At 34.5% G+C, this 11,474-nt stretch overlaps 1 protein-coding gene across 1 annotated transcript in view; it reads right to left on the reverse strand.

Annotated features, from left to right (window-relative positions):
• Window positions 1-995: 995 nt before the first annotated feature.
• The window catches only part of LOC108736711 (CUGBP Elav-like family member 1), a 152,241-nt gene continuing 141,762 nt past the window's right edge, over window positions 996-11,474 (reverse strand). The window contains exon 9 of the mRNA XM_025974205.1: window positions 996-1,864. Within this exon, the coding sequence (XP_025829990.1) occupies window positions 1,593-1,864 (272 nt within the window). The 3' untranslated portion in view covers window positions 996-1,592. The remainder of the gene's footprint in view (window positions 1,865-11,474) is intronic.

The following is an 11,474-nucleotide window of genomic DNA, read 5'->3' on the forward strand; positions in this document are numbered from 1 at the left end:
TTTATTCGGGTAAATTCTTTTGGTTATTTTATTATTTCTACGTCACATTCTTTTCGATTGTATAATATCGTTTATGGTTTAGGTACTTAGGTCGGTTATCCACGATGCCGGTCAAGCTACGGTCGGACGATTAAGAGGGTAAATTGAGACTGATCTCGATGGGATCGTAAGTAATATTTGCTACCACTGAAATTACGTGAATCGGTTAGCCAAATTCAGTTTCTTATTCCGGATGAAGTAGATTGCGTGCGATTAATATTTTTACTCAAAATTTCGACTTAACAGGCGCCGATTGCATCGTTTTTGGGAGCATACATACACCGAAGTAACAAATTTTATCACTTACATATGATGGCAGATTATCAAGTCTTTGTACCGAATGCCAAAAGAGAATTAGTGAATAATAAAGACAATCGATCGAGAATGCGATCTGATACTGGCGAAATTTTGATTGAAAATTTTAAAAAAAGATCTTCCACATGTTTACCGTTCTCTACACAAACAAAAAATATTAAAACGAAACATTCGTCGACGTTTTCTTACAGAAGACGGAGAAGTGTAACAGACAAAACAAGACCTTTTAACGTACAAAAAACTTGTAGTCTTTATCTAAAGTTACTCCACTAGATACCGACACAATTTATATCACACGGTATGCTCAAATTCGTGTAATTATTATAAACAAAGAGCAGAGACGGGTTAGTAGTTTAGCATTAACTGTTTTAGTTTGGTTGTGAGTGTTGTTTTTGTTAGAACAAAGAGCCACTTACTGGTAGATGAAGACATGAACATTAGTAGACACAGACAGAAGCCACACACGAGGGCACTCTTGCTGCAATTACCGCGTGTTCACAGGTAACGGTAATAATAATAATACATAATAATATTTAATATTATTATAGTCACGAGGTGCACATATGCATGTATATATATATATATAACACGATTAACGGATATTATTATTTAAGTATGTATGCAGAGAGTAGAGCAGCGAATCATTCCAGCCATGTGTATTTTTTTGGTGTAACTTTGGTATAATTTAATAATAGAAATCAAGGTACAATTCAATACATCATCATGCTGTAGATATATAAATCATCATGATCATCATTGGTAATATAGTAGTAAATAGTAGACTGAAACTAAAACATTATCACTCAACATTTACATATGGCCTAGACGGAGAAACTGAACAACAGAGGATGTTGCGCGCTCACGCCACCAAACACAGAATTTACATAATCTACTGAACCAAACAAACATAATAATCCAAACATAATAACACTTAATTGTTACCCGAACATCCTCTTCTTGACATCGTCATTATTAATTTACAAGGGGGGAGAGAGAGAGAGAGAGGTTACGGCGCTAAGGCCGGTTGCGTTTTTTGATATTAAAAAATATTTCACAGTTCATACGATTAGTAGCTAGTTGATCCTGAGAGGGGCCCGCGCGGACGCCACTGGCCTCGTGTCTCATCGCAGGCTCCGTGATTCGTGCTTTATCATTATACTTATTATCGCTATTGTTCTTGTCGTCAAGAAGGCTGTGCCGCGCGGGGTCGTCCAGCGTCGTATTCTCGTCTTTGGTCATCAGTATGGCTTCGAAGCCTCTTTGGCGCGTTTCAATTGCACCTTGAGTCTTTTGGTGCCTATTTGGAACCCGTTCATGGCAGATATAGCCGCTTGGGCCGATGCCGCATTGTCAAAGGATACGAAACCAAAGCACTTCGACAAATGAGTCTGCTTATCTATGAACACTTTTGCCGATATGACGGGACCGAAGGGCAGGAATGTCGACGCCAGGTCTGTGTCCGTGAACTCTTGCGGCAGGTGATAGATGAACAAATTGCAACCTTCGGGACCTGTAACCAAAAATAAAAATTCGATCACAAAAAAGCATTTCGGTGCTACACACTAGCAATGCGTCAATAAGTTCTATAGTTTCTTCCCTGCTGTAAAATGTTTACGTAGCGTTCTAATAGTAGAAACAAACAGAAATAATACGATTGTCAATAATTTACAAAAAAAATAGCATATGAACCGATCGATTATCACCAAAAAAAATGATAAAGAATCGAAAAAATCGATAAATATTGAAGGAAAACGTATGTTTCATAAATATGCACAACTTGTTGCTCTTTTGGATGAAGGACTACTCAATCCTGCGAATTATTGTTTCGATCAATTAACAGTACGACTATAATTGCACAATGAAAATAATTTACATCAATTTTACAATTAAACTAACAATAACTTCTAAATTGATAACAGAATAATTTCTTACGCATTCTCTTAAACTGAAAAATCTTCAAATCTTTCTACTATTACAGTCACTTGAGCAATGCAAAACAAAAAGTAGTACATATCTACTAATGAGAGTTATAAATTATGCTTAATTAATCCCAAATTGATATTAGCACACTTTCGCTTAATTAAAAAAAAAACAAATTCATGAGCAAAATTATGAATGCATCCACATCTAAAATTGCGTGAAATTAATTCATTTATGAATTCTAGCGTGAATTTTGACTGAATTCGTTAAACGGATTTTTTTTAATTGCCGACTAAGTATTCTAGTATTAATCAAAAATATACCAGTTGACGGTCGAAACGCAATAATAATGTGCTCATACTAAATTAACTAATAACGCAATAATCTTTAGGCTTGATTAGTCAAACCTATTACAGGTCCGCCACGCATCAGGCTTTGATCATAACACAAAATTTGACTACAAGAAGTTAAATAAGAAAAAAAAACCAGTGAGGAACATCGGTTTCGTACAAATAAGGAAAATTTGTTAACTTTTGGGTGTTTCATTTTCACTAACATTAATGGCTAGACTACGCCGGAAGGTAGGGCGGAAGGCCCTCTTCAGCCTCCTTTCAGGAATCGTGAGAATGGGTGGATGGTGGTTCGGGTGAGAAAGATGAGACGGACGAAATGAAGACAGAAGAGAATGAAAGATTATCTGTGGAATATTACTGCCTCAGCATTTGCCTAAGTGATCCAAGGAAATCACAGAAAAACTTGAACCAAGGCAGACGGACCCGGAATCGAACCGACGTCCTCCCGAATGCTAAGCAATGGTCTAAACCTCTAGGCCATGCCGCTCGGTACAAATAAGGAATGAGAAGTCTCCTTGACAATTATATTTGTTTCACTCGATAAAAGCAAAGTCCGTAGTAAATTATAGAACTGAAACAAAGCAATTTTATTACTCTCTTTAACATACTGCCCCCATACTTTTTAAATAAATCCTAATGATTAAGTTCATCTCTGGATAATCTGTAGTATAATAAAATATCAGGCTCTCTTCCAGATCAGTTATTATTTATTGTAGATTTTACTTTTCGAAATCAAGCAGTCTTAGGACTGACCACCTCATAATGATGAAATCAACTCGAAGAAGACGTTTTAGGTTTTGAAATTTAAATTATGATTTGATATTTGAATTATTCAGAATCTGCTCGACCTTAGATGATTTTAATCCCTCTGCCGGTTAATGAATGAACAGCAGTTACATCTTTGTGTCCTCTCATTTCTCCAAGACATAAAAACGCACAAAATAGCTCAAAGAAGCAAACTTAATTGCAGAATCTCTTTAGGTCTAGAGCTAGGGCACAGATGCTTAGAATATAAAATCAGCATTTTCTTGCGCTGGGGGCTATCCGCCATTAGAATTTTATTGGTAATTAAATTTTGTCTTACTGATGCTGGTCTCATAAAAGTGAACGACTAATAACCATTTTCATAACAAGATTTTGTAAAATAAAAGTAGCAAATATTTTACCGTGTTTCCGCTTTTGGTGTCACCAAACAAAGCGTGCCTTTTCTTATTATTTCAAAAGTCTATTAAAGTAATTTATTCATAAAGGCATGCATCTATTTTTTTTATGAATGAATAATAGAAAACCTGTTTAAAAGCTTTTAGTTTCATGGTTAACGGTAAATAAATAAAACCTCTATGTAACTACTATTTACCGAAAGTTTTCACTTTTGTTCAAAATTACGGCTATTTTTTACTACGAGTTACTATTTCTAATACAATACTTTTTAGTTAAATATACACGCCATATGTTAAGCATGCACGGTTTGGTTTACGCATGATGTTCCAACTGTTTGAAATGAAAATAAGTAAACAGCAATTACTATTATGAAAACAACATTTCCACTTCGCTTTTTGATCTTTCGCCTTTGCTTTATTTTTCCAAGCTTATGTATATCAACACATACTAATTATTGCGACCGATTCTTCATTAGAGACACAAAATGGAAGTTAATTTGTACACGGACGTTTGCTCTTTTTATCTATATTAAAGTTGAAACAACTGAAAAGTTTTTGATCACAGAAAGTGTTGTAATAGTTATATTAAAAAAAAAGAAATTAACCCCTCAACCCCCCTGACTACGGCGGTGCACACATGTACTAATGGCATGTAAGACTGTAAATAAACAATGAATTATAGATTTTCCTAGGTCCAGAAACAATAACCAACCGCTAAAATATTTTGAAGTCCCTAAATGTCGGCAAAGGTTTAGCACATATTGCATTATGCTCTTGATGTGTTTTAGGATCAAATTGAGTTACTAACGTAATTGAATTAAACTGGGGCAAGCGCTTGTAAAATAAGAATCAAATATTTCCCTTGAAAAGCGGAAAGTTATCCTTTTGTTTCAAAATGTCCTGAACCATCCACAAAGCTTATTAGCACGAGAGAGCTGTGGTCCAAGCCGAGGAATTAAATCTTGTAAACTAGCAGAGCATGAATGAACCAACGCAAAATGTGATAATCGCCACACTGACTTCAACAGAAGAGGTGGAAGAAATCCCGCGGGACCACAGGCTTTGGACGCCGCGCTGCTCCAGGATTGTACCACACAACGAACATTCTGGTTTATTTAAATTTTTGATACGGTACGGCACGGCTTGCTGCGGTACGTTAACCGCTGCTGACGGACGCTGTTCCTTTAGTCATTCGCGCCTTTTTAATAAATTCATGAGAGACAGACGTTGTTTTTGCAGCGAGAAAATCTGGTCTTTGCTTTGGTCGACGCCGCGAAAGCTTTAGCAAAAACACCAACGCGAATGATGCTACAAACTACCAACATTCATTATTACCGTGGCAAACAGTGGAATGAAACTTTTTCTAAACCAATCAAAATTAGTTACCCAACTCTGGAATAACAAAAATTCAGATCAATCCTTTTACTCGCAAATCTTTAAGAAGTCACAATTCTCTGCTACTGAAACTGAATACGATTTCTTCGTCAACATTGAATTAAACCTGAATCCAACCCTGTTGCTTTGATTCTTTTAACTTTTCTTCGGTAAAAAAATACAAATTAGTCAAAATTTGCCAAGTAACTGACCAACTTCAATCATTTCGAGTATTAGAGATGCACAGGATCGTGGTTTTTACACCTTTCGGATAACTGGGTACCCGGAATTACTTCTGAAATTTAATGTTTTTTTACATTGATGATAGTAAGATCGTAATTGTCGCTCCCCTGCTATCTAATAACTGACGATCTAATCTTTCTGAACCCATTAGAATCTAAACTTGATACATGACCGGAAAGATACCCGTCCCATATCTAAGTTAATGATAATCCTCCACACAACAGCTTCAAATCCGTACAGTGGTTTGTAGCAAAACATTTTCTTTTTTGTACTGTAGTACACAAATACAATTAACAACTGAATTAAGCAGAACAATTTTTAAAATTTTTGTGTTTAAATTTTTGTTAAAGATTATTGAAAACACCACAGGTAAGCTCATGAAAGAATAGGAGCAAATGCACAGGCACATAATTAATTTTTGGAATGGTCAAGGCATGTTGATGATGATCACCTACTCTTTCAAATTTTTGCCGTCAATGATACTCGCAATTGTTTTTTCTTTTAATGTTTTGCTCCACTGACCGACGACATGCATGTACGAAAAACGAAAGAGCAAGATTAAAAAGCATGCCTGGTTTATTTGTATGAATAGTCATTACGGTTTTTGTTCAAATGTGAGAGTATGCAGCGTGGGTTAATTTTTCTATGCTTTCTTCGTTTCCTGGGGGGTATTTTTCACAACGGTGATTACCTATCCTACCATTACGATATCGGCAGTGATACTTTAATAAGTCAATTAGGTACCTGCTGAGAAGTAATATGAAACTAAGCGAATAAAATAGAAAATAAAGCATATGATTAGTATTTACATACTTACAAAATTTTGTTGCATTGGGATTACCTTCAAAATATTATTCAAGATATAAGCATGCGTTCTAGAAGAAATTTCTTCTTCTGCCTCATCGTAAAGCGCATTATTTGCATGAGTGACCTGTTGCTGTGCAGTTTTATCGTAGAAATCGGCTAATTTTCTTTTAAAATCTTACAAATTCGAAATTTGTTTTGTGGTGACAATCGTTCTCTATCTTCCGCTATGAGGGCTTAACTACAACTTTTTTATATTTTTTGGGGCACGTCTCCCACAAGAATGAATATAAAAATATTAAACTGAAACTTACAAAATCTCTTCTAAGCTAGTTACCAGTTGCCCTATACATACGTACGTACGTCTATCGGGGGGTATAATTTTTTTTAAAAGACCATAGAACGAAATAAATTATGTTTTTAAGCGACGAACGTGCCTTTTGAATGTAAACTTTTGAGATAAGTTCGCGTGATTCATTGACACTCGAAACGAAACTTTATATGTAAAACAGGTTCGAAAAATACGAGATTTTAGATTCTGTTTCGGAGGAACAGTATGGGAGCACCTTTAAAATTTCATGTGTGCTTTTACTGCCACCAATGCCGCTTGCTTGCTGCACTAGCAACCGATTCATTGTTGTGTTCGGAGATTTATGGATTAAAGCTTTAAACCGATAGACTCGCCCCCATTATACGAGCCAGGACACGTACATACTTACATATGCATGTACAAACTAACACACATAAATAGAAGTGGAAATGTATAATGTGTAGACGCCTAAATCACTTGCAAGATAATATCGGTAGCTGCTACAGTGTTATAGCAAAATAACCAAAGTTATAATAACTTTTAACTATTAATTTAACTAAGGTAGAGTGACTCGACAGCGAGTAAATTAATAATTTCGACGGGTGACTTTTCAATACCAATAGAGAAAAATCGCCTAATTTTGGATACTGTTTTATCTCAAAGACCATTACTAGTTTTTCTGTGGATAAATCCACAAAACGAAAAGGCTCCAAAATAACTATGTGATGTATACACTTCACACTGCTATTTCAGTATTAGCATAAAATTATGGGTTTATTTGTGACATTTTTTTTTTGTTTCTTCGCTTACATACTGTTATAAAAAGGTAAATTGTCAGCTTAAGGAACGTACCCTCACTATATGAGCCATTTTATTTACAATTTTTTACCACCCTTCCCCCTCGGTAACCACCCGTGATATATGCCATATCCCTCTAGTTATCACGTAGTAATATGGTTTTAAATCATTTTTTAGAAACAGAAAGTTTTGAATATAACTCGAAAAAACGCAAGATTTCTCCACCGCCCCCACTCCCACAACCAAGCGTGGTATTTTTGATGACCCCTTCCCCTATGATGGCTGACGTAGTATGGATACGTTCCCTTAGGGTACTGTAATTTAGCACGCATATTTTATAATAGTTATAGAGTATGCTCAATAAGTGGTTGAAACAAAAATTGCCTAATTTGGAATAGGTAGGATACCCTAAAACTCGATATTCAAAATTAGAAACCATTTAAAAATTCGGTTTTAAAGTGTGTTTAGCGATAGTGGTAGCGATGTCTGGTAGTAAAAAAAAATTAAATTAACAAGTGTGATTTTTGCATCGAAAGATAGGTTCCCAATTGTGGATAAGGTATCCAATCTTTTAAATTTGAAAAAGTGCCTTTTCCTACATTAGACTAATTTTTATTCCTTTATTCCCTTTATGATTGAAATAAATATTTATGTTTTCGTTGAGGCATAATCATAGCATATTCTAGGTGCAAAATAATTATTAAAATATGCTTTATTCACACAAAAAAAGTATCCAAAATTAGATGACTTTCTTCTATTCTAATCGAAACCAACAATTGCAATTAATTGATGTGGTTAGTTTGAACGGGCCGCCAGTCAAACTATAAATAACCTACGAAGTTTTTTTGCTTTATAAAATGATTAGATTAATTAGGCCTCATTTGTATCAATCCGAATTCAAACTGAAAAATATTGCAATACCAAGTATTACGGTCCTGTTACGTATTGAATTTTTCGTTACATAATTTTTGGTCCCCTTTAAAAAGAGTGCTCCTCATTAAATTAATAATTCAATATCCACTATCCTTAGATGTTTATACAAAGGTATCAAGCAAATATTAAAATTGCCTGACAATCAATACCATTGCTATTTCTTATCTTTAGCGTATACACAACGATATAATCACACAATTATGTTACCCACAGCAATTTATCCATTTTATCAAAGACAGGATAATCCGTAGGCTATTCGGATTTCACATGTCATTGTCTTCGGACTCTTGTCAGCTTGTTACCAAGAGACTTTTGTTTATGTAATAAAACTCTAATTACACACTAAACACACATTTTTCATGTATGCATGTACGGTATATATCATGTGTCAACGCATACAAAGAGTTTTGCTCAACATTTTCCAAGAAGTCCGGTAGAAATTCACGTTGACTCTTTACTTTAACCACACGGCAACACATCGGTTCATTTGACACAACAGCACGTTATGTGTACATGTGCTTAAACAACACATTCACGATAAAAAAGTCCGATAGTGTCAAACAGTCGTTGCTGATTACAGTGAGGTAGCGAATTACTTAATTTTCTGCTGACAGGAGGTAAACTAATAGCTCGTGAAAACGTACCAACAGATTAACAAACACAGACTAAAATACAAACATATTCGCGTGCAAAGCAGGAGATCGATAAAACAACTGTCCTATTATTTATGCTTAATCGTCGTCAAATGAATACGTACACAGTAGGGTGCTTCAAACAAAATTTTTAATTTTTTTAAAGTCTTACCCCCTCAAATGTTTCTATTTGATGTAAAAAAAATCCTCGCCAAACATGAGCCCTATAGCTCAAATCTAAGGAGTCGCTATTTTTATTTCAGTTTCCCATTTAATTAACAAAGGAAAAGTTTTTTTTTTGTTTTAAATTGAACTTACACAATTTACGCAATTTTTTCGAAAAAAAACCGTTTCATATTCTCAAACTTGAGTCTTTGAGCTTTACAAAGCTCTAAGACAAAGTATGATTATCTTTACAAAAAGAGTAGTTACAGCCATTTAAAAATTACTAAATTTTGAAATTTGAGAAAATAGTTCGCAATTATTTTTTTTTTTACATAATCCTCAAAATTTTTAATCAATAAAACACATGTTTTGACTGGAAAGTCCAATTAAAATTGGTTAAGAAACGATAAGTTCTTGGTTAATAATTTATCTAAACTGCCAGACGTAGATCTCGCTTTCCATCTTAATTAGATCTCATCAGTACGCCGTAATAGGTAGTCTCCATAAATCTGTGACTAATTAGACGGGGATTGATATAATACCTAGTAATCGCAGTACATCATCATCAGGATCATATGGTTACAGTAAAAGAAGACAACACTCACCCCTTTTACGAAATACGTTCACTTCGCGAGTGTTGTCTGATCCTACCGTAAGATTATATCCTAAGCATATCCTTAAATATTTTTGTTATGAATCATAACGAAAATATGAGGAGATGGGTAAAACTAATCGAATTCTGATAACTAATGATCCGATTTGAAAAATTTAGATATCGGTCAAATAAAAAGCTTTTGCTGTAAATCGATCGATTAAAGACAGGAAAAGAGCGGCGGTTACCTTTTTTAAAGACGAACAAACAATCAAAATTAACTGTAGGGGGAAAATTTTAAACCAATCACCATAACTGCAGGTCTTGTTTTAGTGTGATTATTCTGTATGATTCTTTGGTTTCATTCCCCTAGCTTAATAATATATACCGAAAAAACAGTATATACGACGTTCACATATTAATAAATACCTACATACAAAACACATTCGTCATAGTTTTAGAAGCAATGACCGCATCGGCCGAAACTTTGTGAACAAGATTAAAATCAGTGAAATATTCCTTTTATGTATTTCTATTGATTTTAGATGTCATTATATTTATGCAAATAGGGGATGTTTTCTATGCAACGTAAGATACGACGTCTTTTATAAATGGAAAGATATTGTGAAACGAATCCAGTTTTGTTGGTCATGCAGTTAGTTTGCATTTATTATTTACTGGTTTATACATACAAGGCAAATCGCTTCATGAATAAAACCCTTAGTGCATAGACAATATGCTAAAAGGGAGCGGACGAAAAATAAGGCTTCTGCTAACAAAACTCAAGTATTTTTTCTTTTCTTTTCAAGTACCCACTGCATTCAGATTATAAAAAGTTAAAAAACCAAACCTAGCAACTTTCTAAAGAAAAATAATGATATTTGTGTACTTATATTAATTTATCACTTTTAACATAAAGTCTCTGAAGACTTGACTTGCTGAACATATACTTTGAGCTAATCTTCGAATTTCTCGAAAATTAGTCTAGCAAATTACCCTAGACAAAAATTTTCAGTCTCTCAGAGTCTTTCAGCGTCTCTCACAGTCTTTCACGGTCTCTCAGTTATTGCCTAGGTGTTTTTATGGATCTCTCACCTCAGAGATTCGAGTCTCTCACAGAGAGACTGAATGAATAAAACTGAAATATTAAGAGACTCGAGTCTCTCGTAGAAAGACTTGGGTCTCTGAAATATGTTGAACTTCGAAAATTTTAACCATGTCTATCGAGACACCACTTATTGAGAGATTCGAGTCTCTCGTTCAGAGACTGGATACGAAATGAGGATCTCTCTATGAGCGACTCGATTTTCTCATTCAGAAATGACAGTCTCTCTCAGCGACACCACAGAGACTCGAGTCTCGCTTTCAGAGACTCTGAGAGACTGAAAATTTTTATCTCGGGTTTCTATTATTATAAATATATATATTTTCAATTTCCCCGAACATTGGCATTATCATATTCATTGCATTCCAATAGTACTATGCTATTTGGTTGGTAGGATGTACCAAAAATTACAACCTTAGGTTTATAATTGAAAATTAATCAATACGTACTATTTTACAGTAATTTTTATTAATTTATATTTAAAGTAATTTTCCACGTTTTATAAAACGTGTTTCCTCAACACGTGTTATACGTGTCTGTACAAATTATAACACGCTTCCAAAGTTCCTATTTTATACCAAACACGTGTTAACAAAACACATTTACTGCGTGTTACATAATCACACTTTAGCGTGTTTTAAAATGTCACACCTTGAAGTGCGTTTAAAATGACTACATCGAAAAAACGCGTAAATGTGTGACAATGTAACACACTTAGCATTTGCAGTGTA

This window comes from Agrilus planipennis, unplaced genomic scaffold (genome assembly GCF_000699045.2).
Source record: "Agrilus planipennis isolate EAB-ADULT unplaced genomic scaffold, Apla_2.0 scaffold119, whole genome shotgun sequence".
NCBI lineage: Eukaryota > Metazoa > Arthropoda > Insecta > Coleoptera > Buprestidae > Agrilus > Agrilus planipennis.